This window comes from Anser cygnoides, chromosome 1, assembly GCF_040182565.1.
Source record: "Anser cygnoides isolate HZ-2024a breed goose chromosome 1, Taihu_goose_T2T_genome, whole genome shotgun sequence".
NCBI lineage: Eukaryota > Metazoa > Chordata > Aves > Anseriformes > Anatidae > Anser > Anser cygnoides.
The window spans coordinates 88409708-88434786 of NC_089873.1; the positions used below are offsets into that span (position 1 = coordinate 88409708).

Sequence of the window (25079 nt, forward strand, 5' to 3'; positions counted from 1 at the left end):
TAGGTTTCACAAATACTTTGGAGTTAGTCCCACACAAGGAACCAATATTTTTACACACATACTGCTGATAAAGTCCCTAGGTTGGAACTTTATTCAGCTGCATAATATCAACATACCATATAGTTAATTATCATTACAAATTTGCAAATTATAAAGGGAATACCCAGATCCCTTGTCCCCATTTCACCCAGCACATCTGTCCTCCTACCCCAAAGGATGGGTTGAAACAATCTACTTCTAAAATACATAGTTGGACCAACCAGTCAATGGACATGAACTGCTCTCAAGAGCCAGTCAGGATCTCACCTTATGAGCCCTTTGTACTGGTAAGGACATCATTTTTAATTCCTCTGCCAATGCCACGGGCCTCTATTTCTAGTTGACATCTGGGAGGCAGAAACCTCATGCGGGCTCCCCTGCAGTCTAAGAGTCCTTCCAACAGCTACGCTTGCAGTAAATGTACGTCCCTTAAAGGAGAACATTCAGGGCTTATCATTAGGGTTACGCATTCTCCTCACACGTCTGAGCTATTGAGCTCACAGAATCGTAGATACACACCTTAAGTCTCAAATTGGGCTAGTATTTAAACCCAAACAATGGAAGGGGTTCCAATGTTACAGCAGAATTCAATAATGCTATACAACAATTCCACTTGGGAATACACTTGCTGCTCTCTTGAATGAGCTAACAGAAATATTTTGTAATAAAAAGGGCTCTGTTCCAAGAACAGTGCATGGCGGACAATGCACAGAATTAACTACGGCTGTTTCTGACCACTGACCAAACCTACTGCTGCGTGCTTAACATCACGTCTGTGCTAAACAATGCCTCTGAACACTGTCCTGCACCATTAGCACACACAATGTGTTAGGGGTCCATGAGTGCATTTCTATTTGTAAAGCAGGTGTGGTTCAGTAGCATTTTACACTGTTAAATGCCTGGACTTTGAGAAACATAAGGTCTCTGATTTGCAAGAAAGGAACTGGACTAGAGGTGCAAGCTACACACAAAGCACAGGAAGATATGTGTAAGCTTCCCACACATGGCCTGCCAAGCATACTTCTCCCAGGGCTTGGCCATTGACAATCAAAGGCTGCCAGTAACTTTCTACTACGCCAAGCTGCCCGCTTACTTCCCTGTGAGACTACACCTTGGAGAATTTGGATGGGACCTATCATTTCATGTCAAAACTTCATTCTGATTTAACAGAGCAGAACACAAAACTCTAACATGAAAGGGAGATCTTTAATCTGCAAAACAGGCTCTCAGCAGGTGGGAAGCTATAGCTCCACTGAAGTCAATGCAGCTTGATCTGTGTAACCTAGCAAAAGGACCAGTTCTCAGCCTTGAGCTCTACATCCTTCCCACCAAGGTTTTTGTGAACAGGTTTTTTAAAAAAAGCACCAAACAGAAAAAAGGACTTAAATTCACAGTTTACTTCAAGTATTGAGTAATCTTTACATCCTACTTACATAAAAGCTACAGAAAAGGGCACCGTGCCGCATGGACCGAGTTTGTACTCATTGATCAGGGAAAGAGGAAGACTCTTGGTGAAGTTGGTCAGTGCTGGAGAGCAGTGGGCGGAGCAGGTATTTGCTTCTCTTTCAGTGACAGCATTATGGCCAGCTTATCTTTTGTGCTCTTGCATAGGAGCATACTGAGAGATGGGACAAAGGCACAGACATGACAACAAGATTCCAGAGGCATATGTCCTATGGGCAGAATTACAGCAAGACCTAAAAAAGCTAAATCTATCTTGTACTGGATACATTCCTGTTCAATCTCCTGGCCATAAAGGACCTTGTATCTCAGCTTACTGCTACAATTGGTCACTTGACTTCAAGATTTTTGTTTGGGTAGTACAACCAACGTGACCTGAAGGTCACAAGAAAACTGTGTGCATGTGTAATAAGTACTTGCCTTGTGTATCAGGAGTCGCTAAGAAAGAGGATGGCCAGAACTGAGCTTTGGACTGGACTATCTGACGTGTCATACACAAATCACAGGCCACATGTGGTATATTATACCACTTTACTTACTGACCCCTAATTCGAGATGCCATTAGGAGATAAAACCCTTTTTAAAAAAAAATAAAAAATCTGAAGAACAGTTAGTAAATTAAACAGAATAATGGCAAGTATATGCTAACATGTAATGTCAGTTTTCATATCTTGTGTGTACTTTGCTTTAAGACTGAACCTTGGCTGTAGGCCTAATAAAAGCAGCCCCATATGCTTAGACAGCATGTCAAGAAGTAACATCTCACTGTGTACTAAGCTTGCTGAGCTGCATTACAAAATTCAGTCAGAAAAACACCAAACAATGCAACTTGTATGAATGACAGCAACTTTCATCCCAGAACACACAAGCATCCAAGAGTGTGTGCCTACAAGTGAATGCGTGCATGTGTGCACACAGCCTGACTTGTTCCAAACCCCCAAATCCCATAAGCCAAGAAAACAAACTTCATTCTTTTCCCTGAGTGGGAGTTTGTTTAACACAAGCACTTGCTTTAGACATCTGACTAGGAGAAGAGTTCCAAAGCATTATTATTTTCAATAACGTCCTTACGTATTCAATAGGCTTGAGGGATTTGATTGTAGCAGTTGGGCAGCCACAGGAAGTGAGGTCAACGTAGAGGCCTTCTTCCAGCACACAGTGATTGTCAGCAATTTCCCCTTGGTAATACAGGAGCCAACTGTAAGAATAATGTAGCAAAAAAAAAAGATTAGCACCTCTAGCTGCTTATTAACAGTAAGTTTTTTCAAGATTTAATATTTGCTAAGGAAGTGAGGAATTAAAAAAATTTGTTTGTTCTTGTTAAGCTTTGAATGAAGGTGGCTTGAAAGGCTATGTGACAAAGCAACCAAAGCAGCAAAAACAAATCGTGGTATAGAAATTTCAGACTCAAACAATGCTAATGGAATGCAGATACCTCTCCTGCACGGAAGTTCTTAAAGTCTGGAATAAATGCTAATGGGAGTTAAAAAAAAGTCACAGTAACTGTCAACTTGCCACAGGGAAAGCAAAAGGCATACTTCCCAAATCAATGGCAGGACGACACTTACTGAGCTACATTGCAAGACAAAGGGTCTAAGACGTGATGGAATATGATCGGAGTGTGTTACGCACTTTTGACAATTTGAAATTTGAGAGTTATGCACTTCTGATGATCTGAAATAAAGTCATGGTAGGAAAAAAAAATCATATTACTTAAAGTGGTGGCATGTAAAACAACAGACTTACCATCCCCGAAGAACCTTAAAAGAACATGGTATGAATGATGTGAAATCAGAAACTTCTGCTGTGAAATCTATGCATGCTCCTTGGAAATGTGTATTACTGAAAGCTTTGAGCTACAAGAACAAAACAAAATAAAGCCAATGACTAGAAGGGAAACAAACTCATTACCGTTAATGTAAACAAAGATAGCTGTGGTCTTATGTATCCATTTAATTCACAAAGATACAATAAATAGAATGAATTCTTAGGGAAACTTTTACATTTCCATAGCTGCTTTCTTCATTAGAAATACTGTGTTTTTATCATCTCTGTGCCTGGTTTAGAAAGCTGATGCTAATGATGTTAACACTGTTACGGTGATGTTAATGCAGAGGTATCAAACGTAAGTTCAAATGCAGTAGGAGAAGACCCAGAGAAGAGAGAAGGCTAGGACTGAAGGGTGTTATCTTCCATCTGAAGTACCCTTGAACTGCAGATAACTCTCAGTAATACAGGGTTCAAAACAGGAAAGGAAAGAATAGGTCAAAAGATACAAGGCTACTATTGACTAAGTGCCTTGAAATCTTCTGTGACCAGTGATTCGCAGTAATTTCTTGTTCAAGAACCAGCAGGAGAATTTCTGGGGACGAGTGGGTGCAGCTTGGTAGATGCACCATCAATATATGAAGTTCACCTAAGATAGTTTTACATGTCACAAAGAAGAACTTCCAGCAACATTGAGCAATACCCCACAATAAGATGTGTTCAATTCACTCTGAAAAACGATAAGGTAGAAAGTACTGCAGTTAAAAAAAAAAACATTAAAATAATGATAATTAAAAAAGTAGTATAATATAGCCTATGACTTATAGTGAAAGTCACTTAGAATTCTGTACCGTTGGATTACCACTGTGTAACTGAATCTCACTTTAAAGCCTGAAAGAGAGGCTGAAAAAGAACGCAAAATTTAACTTTATCAAGAGAACAGCTCATATTCTGTAATGGAAGAAAAACACTATGGCTGTTGCAAGAGCTAATTCCCCCTTTATGCCCCAAATTGGCCTAGCTTCCTGCCAAAGAAAAGAACTCAAATGCTCTTGCCAGTACTGAGAGAGAAGGCCAAACACAAGAATTAGCAAATGATTTTATGGAAAAGTTCAGACTATGTTTTTAAAAGAAATGAATATGTTTCTTGCTGGAAAAAAAAAAAGAAAAAAAGAAAAAAAGAAAAAAAAAAACAAAACACAAGAAAGGTTTAACCTAGCCTTGCATGATAGAACTAAAAATTGAAGAAAACAGATCAGCTACAATATGATGGCTAAAGTATAACTATTTTCTTCTGTAAACATAATTGCACTGCAATATCCCAGAGCATTTATTTAAGCTGTAACTACGTACTATTTTCTATGCACTTATCTTAAAGTCTTTTATAAAGGAATATATGCACACACAGTCCTTCTTTCATAGGCCAGATGTTATGCAACACTTTAAAAAAAGATCTGTGACTCCTTTTTATACAGAATACATCTAGTCATGAATGATGGTCTTCAGTTCACAAAAGCTAAGATGAAGTACCAACTCCTCAGTGACAACACTGCATATCTGCAATTATTATCAAACGGCAGCTATCAGGATTTGATGTCACTTTATAAGGCTTTGCTTCCTAAAAAGTCAACAGCACGCTGGAAATTCAAACAAGTTATCACTGCAGTTCCCTCTGTTTCCTAAATTGTTGAAGTCAACTGTTAATGAAAGAGGCTTTGTTCTTGCTGGACGAAACAAAGTTTTCTTTTTAAAAAATAAAATGATTGGCTTTTTAGAATTGATAATTTCAGTCATTCTTGCATCATATGTACTTCGTTTATTACGGAGCCTGGCAGGAGTAAAAGGTCAGGGCAGTTACTGAAAGATTAAAGAAAATTTAGTTGTTTTTCCATTTCTGTATAACAACTAAAAACCAATGTGGAAAAAGACACTCTCTCTTAGACAGTGAACACAGTTCCCTTAACTCAGACATATGGTTATTAAAGGTGGGAGAATATTTACAGAATCATTCAAAATAACTGGTGTATAGCTTATTCAAGGGTCAAATACTTAGGATGCTTAAGGATTTGCCAGCTCATACGCACCATGCTTTGAATTTCCAAACTAAGAGACTGTTGCATACATGGAAACATTTCATTAACTTTGAATAGGAAAATGCTTATATTTATTTGAAACACTGTCTATTACTTCTTCTTCTTATTGAGTTTACTTACTATTATTAAATGTTTCCTTATAAAAATTTATTCAAAATACTTCCCTTCCTAAAAGAAATGTAGCGATATGAATGACATTCTTCCATCCCCAGTTTTAGGACAGAATCCTATGAAAATCAGGATTGTAATAAATCAGGATATCATCTTTTAAAAATGGGATTCAGAATGGTACTCGAGAACAGAACAGGCAAAGCATAATCTGGTACAGACCAGTATTTTTTGGTGATTGTGTATAAACACACACAGATGCAGATTTTTTGATACATCACTGGAAATCAGGAAGACAATAAATACAATTTACTGAGACTTCGAAAGTTTAAATTGATCTTAAAGGTCTGCAAAACTGCATTAAAGCACTTGAATACTTTTTTTGGAAATGCTGAAAAAGTAGAAGAGTTGAAGACAGAGAGAAAATTATTTTCAACTGTTTGGATCCCACTGGTTTAATCTGAGTCTTACATTATCTTACTTTACCCAGTATCCTTTACCAAGGCCTTACTGTGAATGTACTTGCAAGTCTTTGAATTTGGCCGCAAACTGCCATATGAATAGGTCTGGCAGGAAACCAGTGTTTAAGACTAAAATAATACACCGATTATGTCTTCAGACAGGAAACATTTCCTGTAGTCCTAGGTTTATCATAAAACTGTAGAACTAAAGTACTTAGAGAAAAAGAAGGGTGTGGTCAACCTGCTAAGTAACACAATGCATGCACTTCCCACGTGTGTATGGCTATTATACTCATTGAAGGAAGAGAGAACAAAATTATGTCCACATGACAAAATACTTAAGTTTTCTAAAACTGTCATTGAGTTCTAGAGTCTCTTTCTTTTCAAAAATGTCATGTTTCCCAAAATAAAGTTTTCCAAACTTGCTTAATTAAAAGCATGTCATAAGGAGAGCAATATAACAACTTAGATAACCCATGCTAGCAACCCACTCCAGGACAGAAAAGAAGAAATCAAACCACAAATGCAGGAATGAAGGAGAGCCCTGTCAGGGAAGAACGTTGTGGGAGACACAGACCATCCTTGGTGATGAGCACAAACATTCAGAGCAGGTTTTAGACATAGAAAGATACCACAAAGGTATGTTAATGGAAAGATACCACCAAAGGTATGTTAATGGAACACAACCTTGTAAGATAAAGACCAGAAGTGCCAACCCCCAAACTAACTTGTCCTGAAAACAGAAGTGAATTATAGGGACTACTTTTTCTCTTTATAAATTGTCACTAAGGCAGATAAAACTTTCAGGGAAATTGTTAGAATGCATAATAGAAGAGAATGATCTCAATTTTGTTATAATCAAGATGTGCTCAGTGAAGGTCCTACATTACTGGGAGGAAAAGGAAAGCATGGAGTATATGGGGCCCACTCCTACAAGAGCAGCTATACAATGCTTGGAAGACCATGACAAGCAGAGTTACCAACACGTAAGACAAAAATCCCAACTTCCCCTGTTGATCGACCTGCTGGTTTAAAGAGTGCAATTCATTTTTTTGCAGTTTGTACTTTGCTATTCTTCACCTCATACATAAGGCAAGATAGTGACAAACCACATGCAATACAAAAGAATGGAAAGAATGTATGCCACAAAGAGAAGGATGAATGCATGTGATAGCAAGTTTCCAGAAACAGGAAGGAAAGAATAGGAAAATAGCTAGCTAGAAAGATCCAAAGTCACTCAAAACCTACTGAAATGCTTGCGTTTTTAAGGACAGAACACTAAAGGGTATGATCTGGAATAAAACCAAGAACGGAACAATGGCAAACAGCCTTTACACATTTACCAGCTTCCTCAAGCAATGCTGTACTGTATGGAGATTATAATACTGAGATATTCATCTGAAGTAATGAAGCAAGAAATTCAGCATTACCTGTGTTTAATTATTAAATGTGGTTTAGTACTAGAGACTGTTATATAATGTCAGCTTACCAAATGTGGAGGTTCATTCGTTCCAAGAGGTTCCTGCAATAATAAATATATACACATGCATATGAACAAATAAAATTAACTACAATTAGTTTTCTATAACACATGTCAAGTTCCTTAAATTGTAAGCTACAAATTCAAGAGCAGAGACACACACTTCCTATGCTCTTGGCACAATTCTCTTCCTCCATCCTCTGCCATCAGATGCCTAGAAGGTCATGACTAACTGCCTGGTTGTTCAGTCCTCTTCCACATAGAGAACTTGCATCATTATTTAGTTCATGTAACTAATTAATTAGTTCACATAACATGGATTAGAGTCCATGTAAATTTCTCTGTATTTATTTTAAATGTATTTTGTGAAAAAATACAAAGTTCAAGATAATATTGGGACACCTCTTTCAACACATGCTCTTCAAAATAAGGTAAACTCTTTGTTCCTTTTCTGTTTTCAGTGCAGTACTATCATTTAGTATATACTCATTACTGAGGATTTTCTTTGTTTTGCATTAGGGCTTTGACAGTGCTGGCACTAATCCGTTTGGTCAAGTTGCCCTACCTTGGATTTAATAACGGATTACAAATTTTTCCTCCTTTTATTTGCTATATACCTTATAAATATTTCAGTGGAAAACAGAAAAAAAACACCACTACAGAGCTCTGTTACGCAATAATAATACAGGCCAGATAATGGATATAAAAATACTTGAGAATTTATCAGTTAGATATTATATTTTACTATGCTTTAAGGCAAATAAATATTTCCAGGTCAGGTTATTCTTTCCATGAATGCAGTCTGCCAAAGGGAGGTTCTTCTTATGAAGTTTCCCTGGCAATTTTCTCATTAACAGATAAAAAGGTCCACAATGTCCATTTCAGAAAAAGTAGGTCCAGTCTCCATCCTGAACAGATTCATTGTGTGTCATCCATAAGGGTCTTTAATTTATTTCCAAGTAAACAGATAAACTGATTAAACAGCACAACCCAAATGACAAAATTCTTGTATGCTCTGAACTCGACAGGTCTCCTTTCTTTTAAGTTTTCCCTTTAACAAGTTCTAGTAACTCACCAATTTAATAGGTCGAATTGACATAATGATTTTACTGGATCCTCCCCAGTCAAAGAAACACTTGTATTTTCCCTTCTCCAATACATATTGCTCTCCACAGAAATGTTTCTGCTGGTATGCAACCCACCTGGAAAATGGCACAAACAATAAACTGAAAACATCATATTTTCCTGTGTATTTGATGAAAATACTAGCAAGTTAAATTGAACATTTTTCCTTGGAATTTTTTTTGATAAGCTCATTTGACAGTGTAACATCAAATTCCATCTGAGGTGCTTAAGCGTCACACAGTTTATTTACTATTTTTACGTCGCAAATGTAAACAATTTGACAAAGATTCAACTTCGGGTCTCTGCTTTCTATCAAATTTATATTCAGAATAAGATCATGCCTTACTTAGAAGGCCAGAGGAAAGATACTTGATTGACAAGTTCTTCGATCTCTTTCAGCTCAATCTTTACTTGTTCCTCATCCTCCTCCAAGACACATCTTTCTTCCAACACTTCCAGTTGAATTTAAGAGAAATGGTGTAAGAAGAAAGAGAAATAAATGAGGAATTCTTGACAGGATGAGATAAAGCAAAAGCTTGCAATGGTTGCCTATTCAGACTACTTCCAGTCTGCTATCCACGTTGCAATTAAAGAAGAAAGGAACCCTGTGTGAGACCAGTGGCCCCATCTAGCCCTGCACATGTTCTTTAGTAGTTACATAAATAGGTGGAGGCGAGTTAGGGAGATGCCACTAAGCTGGCCACTTTCCTTGGTCCGTTCCTCTCTTAGTCCCCCATAAACCGAGACTGTTATATTAGGGATATTAGAGGACACCACATTCCCTAGTCTATTGTAATTACAAGCATACAATTTAGCACCATGTAAGCATTTTTTAGATTACTCTTCCCTATTTTTATTAATATACATTTTTCTAAATTCCACCTGCCACCTTTTTGCCTGCTCAATTTTATGAGGTCCATCTGGAGGTCCTCACCATTAACGTGGCCCTTAACTGCCCATAAAAACTTAGTCTGTCATCTGTAGACTTGAAGAGTTCACTGCTTGCTTCCTTTCCCAGCTTACCAGGTTTTCCTGAATAAATCATTAAATATATGATTGAATAAAACCAGATTTATCACCAGTGCTTGAGAAACCAACAACTCTTCTCTATTTTTAAAAGTGCCCAATGAACCCTATACTTTGCTTCCTATACTTTAGTCAGCTTTCAGTCTGTAACAGAACTTTTCTTCCAATTCCATACAACCTTATTTCTTTAACAAACTATACACCATTCTACCATTCTCTCAAAGGCCTTTTTTCTTTTTTCTTTTTTTCTCTCTAAGTACTGTGTCTACAGGACCATCTTTAATGTATGAGCATATCCATTTTCTCATAGAATACCAGAAGTTTAGTGAAGCAGGACTTCACTTTACAGAAGCCACATTAAGTCCTTCCCTACAGACTGTGATTAACCATGCATTCCATGATCTTACAGATTTTCCCATTTTACTATGGACTGAAGCCAGATTCATTAGTCTATAGGTCCCAGGGAGCCCCTCCTAAGCCATTTTTGGAGATGGAGTTAAGCTGGCAGTCTACCAGACCTGTAGAACAGTGGCTGTTTCCAACAACGAGGTATGCACACTGGCCAGCAGTTGGTAGCCTTGCAACACTCCTCTGCTTATCCTTCATGTAAATCTCTGTGATGTCTGCTTGTAGTGGGTTTACATGGCAAGGTTTTGGTAGCAGGGGGCCATAAGGGTGGCTTCTGTGAGAAGGATCTAGAAGCTGCCCCATGTTTGGTAAGGGTCCCACTGCTGACCAGAGCTGAGCCAATAAGTGACGTTTTACGCCTCTGTGAGAGCATATTTAAGACAGGGAAAAAAAAAACGCTGCGCCACACAGCAGCTGGGAGAGTGAGAGGAGTGAGGAACAGCCTTGCAGGCGCCAAGCTCAGTGAAGAAGGAGGGGGAGAGGTGCTCCAGGTGCCGGAGCAGAAGTCCCCTGCGGCCTGTGGTGAGGACCATGGTGAAGCAGGCTTACTATCTCCCTATGCTGAGTCTGTTTTGCCCGTCATGATAATTACTGTGCGATCTCCCTGTCCTTATCTCAACCCTTGAGCCCTTTTCATCATATTTTCTCCCCCTTTCCCTTTGAGGAGGGGGAGTGAGAGCAGCTGTGGTGGAGCTCGGCCGCCCACCTGAGTAAAACCACCACATCAGTATCAGAGCTGCCATTTGATGCCAGGCAAGCAAGATTCCAGTTCCCCCCACAGTATTTTTTAGGCTTCTGGCACTGGGATAGAAGTACTTGTAAGCTTTGTCCTTGCTTCATCACTTAATACTTCATATACCTGTCAACAGACATTGCAGACGGTCTAATTTACCTTCCTTATTTATTGCAATTGTGCTGTTTACTTTCGTCCTAGACTTCACATAAGCACACTGAACATTAACGAAGTCCACCCTGTTGGTTTCATCAGCCTGAAACAGATACTCTTCAACCTGTTGGTTTAACTCCTAGCTTTTAATTTAAATAATTCTCTAAAAAGTATTTTAATTTTTAGTGCCCGCAGCCTGACTTTATTATGATTAAGGCACAACACATCCTTTTTGTACAGACTCCACGTGTCCCATAAGGTATCCCGGTTCTTAACATACCTAAAATCCCTCTTCCATACCATAATGCTCTGTATTATTGCTGAAGTGCTTGTGTTACAAAACTACAGCATACATAGTTTCTGGAAGGTTGTCACAAGCTTTCTCTAGTAACTAGAGTGCCCAGATCCAAATCAAGGTGTCGGCAGGAGACTTAGAGAAAACATTAAGATATTTTCTTCATTTACCAAGGGAACAGAGGGAAATATTGTTCTCCCTCAACTGTTTACCACCTGTTCCATGTGAAATATATTCTGTCAAAATATGTACCCCAAAACAGCTCTGCACAAAAATACTTAATACTTCCGTTCATAGATTTCAGTAGACTTACACTCCACTTCTCACAAGAATCGACCTTGTTTCTGGGCCAAATCCAGCCTGCTCCAAATCAGAAATTTCTTCATTGATAATGTCCAGTGTTTTCCCATCTTCATCCTCAGACTGAAAAAGTGCCACTGATGACTCTATGAAATCCTAAGAGGCAACACAGGAGTTAGAAGATAGGCTGCTACAACTCAGTGACACTTCACAACATAAAACATTTTGGAAAAGAGCTGTAGCCTGAAAGACAACATTTTATAAAACAATGAAGGGGTGTATGTCCCTTATATGAATCTTTAAGGAGGATTTTGGCATTGAAGAATGTAGCTGGGAGCCTGTCAATCTGGTTTGTCCTTCAGTGGTTTCCACTTTAGAGAGGAAGAACATGCTGCCCCTGACCACCACCCTTTTCTTAACAAGAATGACTGAGTGCAAAGATGCCTGCCTGGGCAAAAGAATGCTTGGGGACCAAGCATTCATCATCCAACAGCTTCACAAATGACAACTCGAATCATTACCATCACTACAGTCTTTTACTTCAAGTTCTCCTTCCCCATCTCTTCCCATGTTCAAGGCAATAATCACGGAGAGGACAAGACTGTGCAACATCTGGGAAGGTATAGATCACCTTTTCAGCACAAAGGGTTTATGGATTTTGGAGACATTCATTGCATGACTGATCTCTACAGCAATAAAATAAATACCATACTGAATTATCATATCCTGTCCCATATAGCTGTGTGACATTGCTTTATGATTTCAGCCAGCATAGTGTCTTAACCACTCAGCAGTTCTAAGCACACAGCTCAGTCACTGCTTGTGAACATGGAAAACAACAATCACAGAATGGCCTGGGTTGGAAGGGACCTCAAAGATCACCTGCTTCCAACCCCCCCTGCCATGGGCAGGGACACCACCCACTAGATTAGGTTGCTCAGAGACTCATCTAACTTGGTCTTGAACACCTCCAGGGATGGGCATCCACAACCTCTCTGAGCAACCTGTTCCAGAGCCTTACCACCCTCTGAGTGAAGAATTTCCTCCTAACCTCTAATCTAAATCTCCCCTCTTTTCCATTCACTTACCTTAAAACTTAACAAGAACATGAACTCAATTCCATTTCAGTGTTTCTGAAACATTCTGCAATGTTGTAATAAGCTTCAAATAAGTAAGCTTTGCAAGTAAGTTTTGCAAACAGAAGAAAAGGCTGTCAAGCAAATACACTAGCCAACGCAGATTCACAAAACATATGAGGACACCCTCATAAGAATTATTAAATTAAATACTTGCTGATGTAGCACTTAAACTACCATGCGGAGAGCAGTATGCTGAAGGCTACACACTGACAAAACTAGACTTACAAGAATCAAAATAACACTTAGAAATTAAGGCCAGACCAAGCATGCAGCCAGATTCATTTGGTCAGGTAAACCTGACCAAACAGACTCTTTAAAGAAGATCATGCCTTTTTGCAGGATTCAATCATAATCCAAACCAATTTTAGAATGAACACTACTTAATGTGGCACTACCTCTTTGCGTTGTTTACAGTACACTAAAAAGTGACAGAGCAACTTGTGTACTACAATTGGTTTTCCTATTATGTTGGCCACCTACTTCTTTCATTTATTTAAGAAGCTCCAAGTACTTCAGGTCTACACTAGAAATTAAAATACCATTTTTGGTAAAATCATCAACTGCAATTTCAGACTACTTTTTAGAAAAAAGAAAAATACTAGTGCAGTTTTAGTGACAACAGAAAATGGCTTACTTAACAGTCCTAAAGCAAGAATCTTCTATGAGTTCCTGAAAAGCCATTTAGATCAAACATGCGCATTTCTTTACATTTAAAATGCTGATAATATGTCCACAAGCCTAATAAAACAAACGTTTCAAATACAGTCATCATTTTTTCCTCCCTAAGTTTTCACAGCAATTTCTCATGTAGTAAGCAATATGAGAATACTTTAAAATGAACTTCCAAGACAAGGCCAATCACTTTAGACCTGAAAACATCAGTGGGAAAGTTCTGAAGGCAACATACTCTGTTTTGCTAAAAGATTCAGAAATTGGTCTTTCCCTGATCATGACAAACACAGGCATACCCCAAATTCACAGATTCTCTCATTTGACCCTGGAAAAAACAGCAAATTCAAGTGGTCCCCCATATCAGCATGCAGTACAAACTGCTGCCCTCCCTCAGGAACATGCCCTGCATTTGACTCCAGTGTCCCAATGTAGCTGCTGCTAACAGAGCTGGCAGCGTGCTGGAAAATACAACTCTACACAACCTTCCTATCTCTTCTTTCAAAACACTACCCAAATCCCTACATGACAGCTTGTGACAGGTTGAAACAAATGTTTGAGACAGACCCAAACTGAAATATCTTAGAGCATATCTATGTGCATGTGCATCTTTACCAGTGGGTGGGGAGGGGTGAAATCCACAATCCCTCTTTTGTGTGCGATGAAGAAACCTTTCTGATTAGTCAGGAGATTAAACTCACGTCTCAGCTCCACTGCAGTAGCTGGTACGAGTGGAGGCTTGGATTAATACACAGAAATATGGCTTGGATATTCCTGGTGCTAATAAGCTCTCAGGGAACCTGTCATGCTGAGTGTCATGGCACAGAAACACCTGAAGAGCTTTGCATAGCCACATTTAACAGAGCCGGCACTGACACAGGCTAATGAGGCACGCCGTACCCAGCCTGGCTGTACACAGCCATTTACGTGCTCCTGCACCATGCTCCCTGCTCTGGGAGCATAGCACCGAGACGTGTGATCCGACTCTGCCTGGAGCTGACTCAGGTACACAGGGCTCATTAGCTGGGGCTCCAGGCTGTGTGAACTGGGCTAAATTGTTTTCAGGCCTGGGCTAGCCTTAAAGCCAACACAGTCCAGGTCATCTGGTGTGATGCCTGAGGGAAAATGTCTAGCTGGATGGGCTCCTGCATGAGATGACACCGGTGAGTACCTGTGAAAAGTACGGTCAGTCCCCAGCCCCGCTCCTTGTTGTAAGCTGACCATGAATAACGCAACACAGCTACATTTCACAAATTCCTTCATCTTCTGCAGAGATTCTTGAGTTCATCTGACTAAAACAGAATTTTCAGGAAAAAAGAATAAATATCTGGTATGTGGGAACAAGCCTGCTGAGTCTGAGACCACCGTAGGCTTCACTACACTCCTCTTCACAGCACTGCTGAAATATAGAGATGAACTTGCTCCTTGCGCAGCAAGGGGCCTGAGGCACAGACAGCTGTTTTTGCATTTTTGCCCAAGTCCCCTCTAAAAAAAGAGTTTGGTAGTAAAATGTATTTACAATCCTGACCTTAAATAGCATACACAAAGTCACAAAGGGAACATATGGCATGCCTGAACACTGACCTATGTATTGAAAGTGGAGGTCAATCTGTTGGTCAAGCAGAATAAAATGCCAATGCCATCAGTCATTTTTTTGATTCCAAATACAAACTGCCTTATTCTTTTTAAGTTATGCTACAATCTGAGGAAAAGCATTACTTATACACTGTCAATACTTACATATTGATATACATGTACATGTCTGTTTGAATGATATATGTTAATACACAGATGTGATTGATACATGTTTTCAAAATGCTAGGGACTTCAGCAACCTGACTCTTTTAGGCTTGAGTCAAATTAAATCAAAGAATCACTGAATGTCCTGAGTTGGAAGGGACCCACAAGGATCATTGAGTCCAACTCCTGGCTCTGTACAGGACCACCTAAAAATCAAATGCTGTATCTGAGAGCATTGTCCAAATGCTTCTTGAACTCTGGCAGGCTCGTTGCTGTGACCACTGCCCTGGGGAACCTGTTCCAGTGCCCAACCACCCTTCTGTTGAAGAACCTTTTCCTAACACCCAGCCTGACCCCCCCCCCCCCCCGCCCCCCTCACAGCTTCATGCCATTCCCTGTCGCTGTCCCCAGAGAGCAGAGCTCAGCGCCTGCCCCTCCACTCCCCTCATGAGGGAGCTGCAGGCCGCCATGAGGCCTCACCTCAGCCTGCTCTGCTCTAGGCCAAAAGATGAAGGAATTCCAAAATTCCTTTTTGGATTCCAAAATTCCAAAAATCCAAAGATGAAGGAAGTCCAAAATCCAAAGTGACTGTTGCATTAGTTTGCTCTAAATGCCTATCTTCAACTTTCACAAAACTCCTGGCTCAGGAATATCACATCATATCTGGAAGACTGGGTAACGTCAGAGTAAGCAATTTAATTCTCAAAAGGAGCCGCTCTTTGCAGCTGCATTTAAAGAACAGGAACACTCACAAAGCTCCTTTTACTATCAAACAAACGACATACAAAAATCAATCAACAACCCAACAACAAAAAAAAAATGACAAAAGACGAAACCAACCAACCAACCAAATCAACCCCCAACTAAATGAAATAATAAGGAAGTTCTAATCCCATGTTTCTACATCACTGGAAAGTCTAACATTACTACCAGTGCTGGACTCTGATATAGTTTTTATTATTTCATCGTTGTCCCCACTAAACACATTTTAGTAGAATGGATTTTTTCCACTTGATTATTCTTGTTGCCAAAATTTTCTGGCACAAAAATCACAGAGACAGAGGGTAATGCTGTTTAAAGGCTCACAACAGCTGCTATGTTGAAAAACTATTTTATATTTTAATAAGAAACTACACTGTACATTTACCAATGTTAAACTTATTTTTTTAAGTCTATTCTAGAGATTTGAACAGCTTAAAGTACAGAAGTGAGATACTTTGAAAATCTTGCAGGGGAACAAGGAATTCTGCATGATACATTATTTCATGAACTTTAGAAAAGCTACTCAAAACCTGCTTCTACTTTACAACATATACAGTCCAGTCTAAATTTCAGCAAGTAAGAAAATGAGAGTGAACTTGGACAAACGATGGAATGACCAAACACATGACAGCTGTATCGTAAAGGAAGAACAACCTTCTTTATGTATAGAGCTGTGCATAATTTGTATGAAATTCATAAAAGTACTTACAGCCTGAAGAAACCGGAAAGACAGGAGGACGCTGTCATTTCCCCCCCATGAGTGCCTGTCTTCATAATCTCCCTCCTCCAGCAAATACTGACGGCCTTTGTAGCGTTCCTTATCATAGGCAACCCATCTACAGTAACCACACAACAAAAGAAAGAGAAATAACTAAAAGGAAAACAACTCCACACATGATTTTTCGTAACAAATAAAAGGGGAAATGAACATCCTAAGAACACTAAGATGAGTATCACAGACTCCGCTAACAAACAAAGCAAGATTTGTTGGAAATCACAACATGCAACCAAGCGCTCTTTGTGGATCAAAATTCTGCCATGTGATTGTTTCTCCAACAACAGTTTGTGTAATGCTACTTGATGTATCTCTCCTCAGTCAGCCATATTCTTAATACCAATATTCAGTACTAAACAGAGGCTAACACATCTAGCAGCCAAAACACCATAAGGCACCAATTGCCAATGATAAAACCCAGCAGAAGATCTCTTCCACTGTCTTCATGAACAAGAAGATCCGACCCTTGCTGGAGTTTATGATAATATTCAGGAATTTCAGCAGAGGAAGCTTTCATCCGCTTACACTGTTTCCTGCTGTAGTCTACGAATAGACAAGTGAATTGAATATATACAATATATCATATATGGAACATATTTAAATACTAAGTGAATAAAACTCTTAAAAGTATTTTGAACAAAACAGATAAATCAATTAAAATAAGGTGTTTCTATATCATTTTTGAAAGTGGAACTTAATTTGAAAAAGTGCCACCCCCCCCCCTTATTTCTTTCTTGCAAGCATTTATTTCACTAGAACTCCCTTGCAAGTATTTAGAACTGCTGTACAAATTCTGTTGGCATTGAAATTTGGCAGGCAGTTATAGCTTTACTCTTAGTACCATTTGGTTTACATTAATTCATCTGTTTAAGTTACCACAGCATTAAAAATAAAAGACACCACAACAGACAGAAGGATGATTCTTAAGAATTTGAGGCTTCCCAGATAGCTAATATGTAGTGTATTTATTTGAATAGATTGTGTATTCACAATTAAGTTTATTTTTAATTTAGTGCTTGTAAATTCTGATGACAGCCTGTATATTAGTGAGTCTTTATACTGAAGTATTGAAAACCCCTATGAAAAAAAATAAAGCTTCTGAAAGCTATTCAATTGCTAAGCTCTTTGGCAGAAGCAACCATCCTGTATGCTTTCAAACCGTCTTAAATTTTTGGGTCGTGGGAGAGGTTGAAAGAACAATCTGTGGGTTAGTAGTTCTCTAGAACAGCTGACGCTGAGCCTACCTCTTGAGTCGTTCACCTAAGTGTCTGGTTCTGTGTTTCACAGCCCTTTTAGTGTGTGTGAGAGGGAGGGAAGGACAGGCAAGGCAACAGAGTCAATCCCAGGCCTCAAAGGAGAAAATAAGGGTGGATTCTTATTTTTAGATAACATGCAACAGGTGGCAAAGTAAAACCATTAAGACAGTAAGACAGTTTATAGATTTCAGAGGCATTAAAATGTCAAACTGAAGACTGTCCACACCTATTGAAGGTCATTTACGTAAATCAAATAGAGATTATCAGAAGCATAAATCAATCTAAATTACAGCTCTGTGTGAAAGCTGTCATTAAGGAACAAAGTGGCCCAGTTTACTGGCATCTAAATGGTCAACATTGACTTCACACCCCTCACACACTTAGTTTTACCTTCCAGTATTTCCTTAGATAGGTAAGCCACTCAGAGAGGTAGTTTTTTTTAAGGCTGATAACTGACAAGAGAAATGTATATTTCTTTCTTCTCAAAATATTTTACCGAGATAAATTTTAATCACGTCGTAGTTGGCACTTCCTAACATTTAGTTACAATTTTCTATTTTAAAGTACATGAATACAAAGTGTGAAATACACTTACACTCCACCGACGATGCGTATTGATCCAATTTCCTTAAAATCCTCTTTGCTACCAAACAGAGCCGGGACAGAAGTGATATTTTCTGAAAATTCTTTGGACCATCCTCCAAAGTGTGTTTTCTCATATATTATCATCTAGAAAACATGATTTCAAACAATGCCTTGAACATGTCCTGAATTGTAGTTTGAATGTAACTGCACTCTGCAGCTATATGACTGTGATTTATTCTGTAATATGGTGCCTAGGCAGCAGATAATAGCCTGCAGCGAATCCTATGTTTGTCACAGCTGGATGTGCTAAGCTAACCCTTACAACTAGTCAAGAGTTTGAGAGTCAACAACAGTCCACAGCTCTGCACTTTGCTGAAGTCATTTCAGTGACTGCAGATAACATACACACCCAGCTGGTTTCTTTATCTGCCAAACCACACAGTTCAGCTATCAACAGTATTAATATTTATTAATGCTATTTATTACAAACATTTCCAAGTGTTGCATGTATTTGTATAATTAAAAGTTACCTAAACCATTAGCATTTTTGTGGAGAACCAGAAAGAGGAGGAAAGAGGAACAATAATGCTAGATTAGCTTTCTGCTCCTCAACTCACAGAAGGTTTGTGGTTTTACTCATGACCTGTAGTACTGAGCTCAGGTATAGGAAGGAAGGGTTCTGATCTCCCCCATATTTTTTTTAAACATAGTACATTAAATGGGAAAATCTCTCCTGACCCACTTCCATTACAGTGATGTGTCAGTCAGAAAACCCCATTTTATGTTGCAAAAGCTTTACAATTTTTCTACAGCAAATTCGCATTCTCTTAATATGTAAAAACCAAACTACTACTACTTTCACATCTCAGGAAGCATTAGTAAGAAAGCAGACCTGACAGTATTAGCGAATTTTCCTTCAGCAGCAAATATCACACACCCAACAAAAAGAAAATAGCCTTGAAAAGGGTTTTGTATTTCCAGTGCTCCAGTTGTATTTTCAGCATCCTCAGTGCTTACCTTGACATTCATAGGCATTTGTACCTTTAATCCACCCTAAAAAAAGATGGAAAATAGTATTTATATAAAATTTGAAGTTACGGTTTGATACGTATTTCACATTACTATCAGATCATGAAATCTTTGTAATTATATTCACCATACTCAGTATTAGCCAAATCAAGCATTAGCTTAAATACTCTGATAATTCATGAAGGCCAGGGATGCTATCAACCTGATCTACAAACAAAATCAGTGCATTGACAACCCTACAGGGGTGCAAGCAATGTTAAAATATTCCTTTGTTGTCTATTAGCGCTCAAAAACAAATATTTACCATGTGTTTTTTTTTTTTAAACTAATTTGCATTGAACATTTTTTTAAAATTAACTTTTAAAGCTGTGTTGTATGTATTTCAAGTTACTTAAGCATCAGTGATGAAACACTAAGAAACTACAAACATGAGAAGACAAAAACTATAGGCTGAAATATTCATGTCTGTGGTTAAAGAGCAAATTCAACAAATGTACTTTCCCTGGAAATGTTAGTGAATGATGTTCTGTAAGAGAATAAGACACCTACCTCCCAAGCTGTTAGGTGGGAGCTCCCAAGCTGTTATATCTTATTGACTTGAGGCTTTTAAATTCTCCTTCTGTAGACTTGCTACGTATACAGTCAAATGATGTGTTATATCCTGCCACATCTTTTTCACAATTAAACCTATATGATGTCTATCAAAATCAAAATTAGCTGCCCCTCTCAAGATTTGTATGCAATGTGAGGTGACGGGAAGACTACTGGGTATTTTTAATAGTAAACTCCTCATCTGTCTTGCACCCCCAGCAGACTCTGTCTGTACTATTAAAAAAGAAAATGAACAACTTCTCAGGAGCTGTTTTAATTAATGAATTGGTGTTGGTTGCAATACAACTACAAATCTTTCAGTTCTATCTTGTTTGATCTCCACTCCACAGCAGCAGTTTCCCAGGAACATGTCTTACTGTTGCACTGGCTATGTGTTCTTATTGGAACAGATGCAGGAGCCCGGCAAGCCCTGGAACAAGTGACTACTGTGCCATTCCAACACTACCAACATACCATGGCATGAGAGGACTGTTACACACGTAAGGATTAAACCTGAAAGGATGTCAGAACCTAGGTCACATGTCGATCAAAACCACCAAGGGTTCACAACAACCAAAAGGCAAGCACATGACTTATTAGGGAGCTGTGAAGTCCTCACCATTTTTAAGGGACGCAGAGATTTCACATCTGCTGAAGGAATTTCAGATGGTTCATTGCATTCTTCCAAAATCTTCATCTCTCCTTTGTAATTAAAGTCTGAATAACCAAGCCATCTATAACAATCGGGATAAAGGATTTATTAGTCTAATTAGATACATTACAAATATACCGATCTTAATATTATTTTTCTTTTTCTGCTTATTAGCGGTAGACAATGTGTTTTAGATACTGTCAGCACATCAAAAACAAGCTATTTAAACACACCAGCACTATCAATGCTAAGAAGATCTCAGATACTTTTACTCAGTCCCAGGCAAACAAAAATGAAAGAGCAGAAAGTTACCAACTTGTTTACTTGCTTTAAGAAGCCAGTTTGTTACACCGTGAGTATACTGAACCAATACTAAAGCATCAGTATTAAGGATGAGACACATGAAATTTTACCTAGGACTGCCACATTTGGAATCAAAAGGTTTCTAACATCAAATCCTACTTATTTATTTTCAGTGGAAGTTATTAAAGTATGATTGTTTATGACACTCCTTTGGAAAGCAAGATACTTTAATTTTAATGCGAAAATCAAAAATGTTGGCACTCCTTCAGACTGCCTTAAATAAAAAAGAATACTGAACACAGAGGTTGGATGCAGGGTTAGTAAACAAAATAAGGAACGGAGGAAGAGCCATTGAGCTGTATGGACAATTACTTTCTTAAAACTACACACAGAGACTACAAGCAGTTAATAGTAAGTCAGAGTTCTGTCAAAACTATGACAAGATTCTGTTTTTAATTCCTTCATCACCTCAAGCTTCACAGACATATTGCAAGATCGTGGGAAGGAAAGCTTGGCTTGCGCGGAAAGGCAAACTCAGACTCTTGTAACAGAACAGCTAATGTCATTCTGCAAAGAAGAGGCACAGAATTTCCAAACTTCAGGAAATGTGTTGGACATTTACCCAAAAAATAAGACTATTCTGCTCAAAACAGGAAATGCTGTTTCTAAACTAAAGGGGCCTATATCATATTGCATCACCTCGCTGCAAAAAGTCAGAATATAGCCATAAATTGAAGAATGCTTGCATGACATAATATTCATCTTCTGGTATTCAGCCACAATGTTATAGTTATAACAGGGTGGGTGGCTAGGGAGACGGCATCTATTCTCCAGTGAACTTAAAGCTAATTATAGCTGAGCTGCTCTTTCTATTTATAAAGCTACTCAAAGATGGAATTATAGAAGACCTCTGCCAGCAACTAGAAGAAAAAAATCCTTCAAAAATTTGCTTCCACTGCTAGAAGCTTGCATAGCACAATGCTGAAATGTAGAGCTATGAATATCTAGTGTATGTTAACTGATATATTGCAAAAACCTAGAATATCGTTCCTATCATTGACTTTCAGCCCATGATGCTTTTCTACCTGCTGGCAAACTGCTGTAAAACAGGTTCAGTACTCACACTCCTGATTTGACACTTATATATGGGTTTTTTTCAACATCCAGTTCTTCTAAATTGGCAACTGCGCTTTGTATGCAGATAGGAAGTCCCCCTGTGTCAGCTCCCAGGCAGAACTCGATCTCTGGAACGCTGCAGTCCTGCAGAAACAAACCAAACGCTAAGGATTATCAATGCTCAGAAAGTCTGCCCCACTGGAGGGATGGGGAAAAAGGACAAGTAATCTTTCGTTCTTTTTTCCCCGTTTTCTTACCCTTCTAACCTAACTCTGGGCTTTATGTAAAGGAAGGCTTTTGTTTTTAAATGGAAATTGTGATTTTTATAAAAGGTAAGAGAAGTAAATTTCCATCTCCTAGTAACTTTCAAAAAAAAAAAAGTACATTTACGCCTAGGCTGCTTTCAAAAAGCTGTTTAAATACTATTCAGGTAAAGGTTCTGACAGCATTTACTGACAGACAAACCATGAATAATATACTGTAGATTATTTATTTATTTATTTTTAAGACGTTGCTTCCGTAAGACACATGTAGATAAATATTATGCATGTATTACTAAAATTTTCTGGAAATGTCTACTACTTCATTCCTCTTCTTCCCCTCCAGCCCCCCTGGTGATAATTAGGTTCTGTTATGCATCTGACTATGCTTTCAAGACATGTGAATTCAATTTTCTGTCACATTAAATAATTTCACAGTGTCTTAGACAAAGAAAGAAAAAGAACAGTACTGGAAAGCATTTGTAAAGAAGAGAGTTTAGCAATTTTTCTGTTACTACAAAGCAACAAACTCTGTTACAATCTTGAAGGTATACGTCTATGCCAGAGAACAACTTGCTGAACACATGACCTGCTCCAGAATTTGCAGACTTTTTAGTTGAACCACATTAATTTAATAACATTTATATAAAATACATTGTCAAAAACTTTTTTTTTCTTTTTTTTTTTTCCCCAGCACTCAAACACATTATGAATCAATAAGGATCTCCTGTAAGATCCTGATTCAGCAGTGTATTACAGAATTGCCTTCCTGTTACAGTGAAAGGTGGCTCACACACTTATAGTTTGCTAAGCTATAGCTGAAAACCTTCAGTACTCAGTATTAACTTCATAGTACACTTTCCCTTTGGGCCCATGGGTCCTTTGCATTAGGCCAATGAACTTGAATAGCATAAAAAGACCCCAGAAGTCTTAAATGTAGCTGGATGAAGATGCCACTTAAATGTGCGCTGGAGAAGAAGGATGAGAAGCTGACCCCAAGGTTCCTTCAACAGAAGTATTGGGTTACTGGATTTGTTCCGGAACCAGACAGGGTCACAACAAAATCCCACACGCCCTGTGGCTTCTCAGAAACCCAGAAGACAAAATACATATAGCTGGCAGAGAAACCCTGCCTGAGGGCACAAAATCTCTTAAAGTTTCAGCCCCTCATCTCGTGACAATGCCAACACACTCTCCCTTTACACCTGGTTTTGAGTGGAGCTTTCAAATGAAGAAGCATCACAAATAGAAAAACAGCTCTGCTTGGTCAAAGTTCTTTCAGGAGTTATTTAACTGTCAGCAATAATTGTGGCAATTCTAATAGGTGCACTTCCGTATATTACTTCACTTTCCTCATGAGACTTAAGTACCACAGTATTCTGTTTTGGCAACTCTTTCTCTTGCACAATCATGTTTCCTTCTTATTGTACCTTGCAAACAATGAATACTATTTGTTTTCAGGAAAACAAAAAACAAGAAAAGGGCCACCATCCTTTAATACCAGAATATTAATATTCAGATGAATAAAAGCTGAAAGACTAGGGATAAAAACCTTTCTAGTACAATGCTACCTTATAGCAAGGAACATTATTCCTCAAGTTCTAAAGGTATTGCAAAACAAGATTAAAAGAAGTTTTACTGCAGTTTTATAGTCTCCTATAATACCTGACATATATGTCTGAAATCTGTGAATCCAACAGTAAAATTTGATAAGCAAGATCAGAAGTTGCACCAATAAGAATTCCACAGGTAATGATGCTAGACTCTAATGGTTTCAGATAAATTCTGAAACAAAGTACCTACAAGACTAAACAAGCAGCAAAATAAAGTATCTGCCTGAGGGCTCAGACAGACTAGGAGCCAGTATGTTTGATTTTCATTTGGTAGGAGGTATTTTTTTTCCATTTGAAGTTTGGAAAGAACCAGTTTGTATTCTCTTTTCAAGTTTTGCTATCCTCATTGAAGCTCAAGGCAGGCTCCACCTCAACAGGTGAAGAATGTAGCAGTTCTCCAAAGCCTACGTGAATCACAAGCATCCAGAATAAAATCTCTCCCAGTTACCACCACCTCTCTTCTGCCAGATTTTGACAGCCATAAATAAACTCTACTCATTGCAATGGTATTTTTGTGTGTACTAGATTAAATCTACGAAGTCCTGTCGTAAAGTAATAAACTGAGGTCTTCATCAAAAGCAATACCTACTTTTAAAGTTAATAACATCTTCAAGCAAGAAGTACCTTATATTTTCTAAGCATATTAAAAAAAAAATCAAAAATACACGTTTTGACTTAAATAGCTCAAATTACGTACATTGACTACACATATTAATTCACAGATTGCAAAAAAAGGATAGAATTACCTTGCTGTATAAATGAACACTATGTATTTGCAGATGTACATTCAAGTAGAATAACATTGATTTCTATAGCTTAAGCATGTAAACTTCAGCTGAGTAAACATTTGCCCTAGCATGTTCAGATTTGCCTAAATGTATTTAATTGGCATCATTACTTTCAGAAGCTTTTTTAACTTTTCTAATGAAGCCACTATCTTTAAAAACAAAATGAAAACCACACAAATATGACAGCATTCAAGTCAAGAACCAGATCCTTCAGCCCCAAACCCTTTCATTTGTAAGGCGTCAAGATTTTAGAGTAAGATAGCCACATGCAAAACTATCACAGTGTTTCTGGACAGATCCCAAACTGGAAAGTTTCCTTCCTATTCCCCCTGCCCTGCCACCCACTTCACAA

The 25079-nt window shown here is 38.4% G+C and overlaps 1 protein-coding gene across 2 annotated transcripts in view; it reads right to left on the reverse strand.

Annotated features, from left to right (window-relative positions):
- Window positions 1–25079, reverse strand: part of CRYBG3 (crystallin beta-gamma domain containing 3) — a 94809-nt gene that overhangs the window by 16940 nt on the left and 52790 nt on the right. For both annotated transcript variants that reach the window (XM_048071606.2, XM_048071607.2), the window contains 10 exons: window positions 22074–22210; window positions 20615–20729; window positions 19393–19428; window positions 18386–18519; window positions 16469–16595; window positions 11463–11605; window positions 8485–8611; window positions 7419–7451; window positions 3247–3356; window positions 2572–2698 (listed from right to left, as the gene is read on the reverse strand). In XM_048071606.2, the coding sequence (XP_047927563.2) occupies window positions 2572–2698; window positions 3247–3356; window positions 7419–7451; window positions 8485–8611; window positions 11463–11605; window positions 16469–16595; window positions 18386–18519; window positions 19393–19428; window positions 20615–20729; window positions 22074–22210 (1089 nt within the window). The remainder of the gene's footprint in view (window positions 1–2571; window positions 2699–3246; window positions 3357–7418; window positions 7452–8484; window positions 8612–11462; window positions 11606–16468; window positions 16596–18385; window positions 18520–19392; window positions 19429–20614; window positions 20730–22073; window positions 22211–25079) is intronic.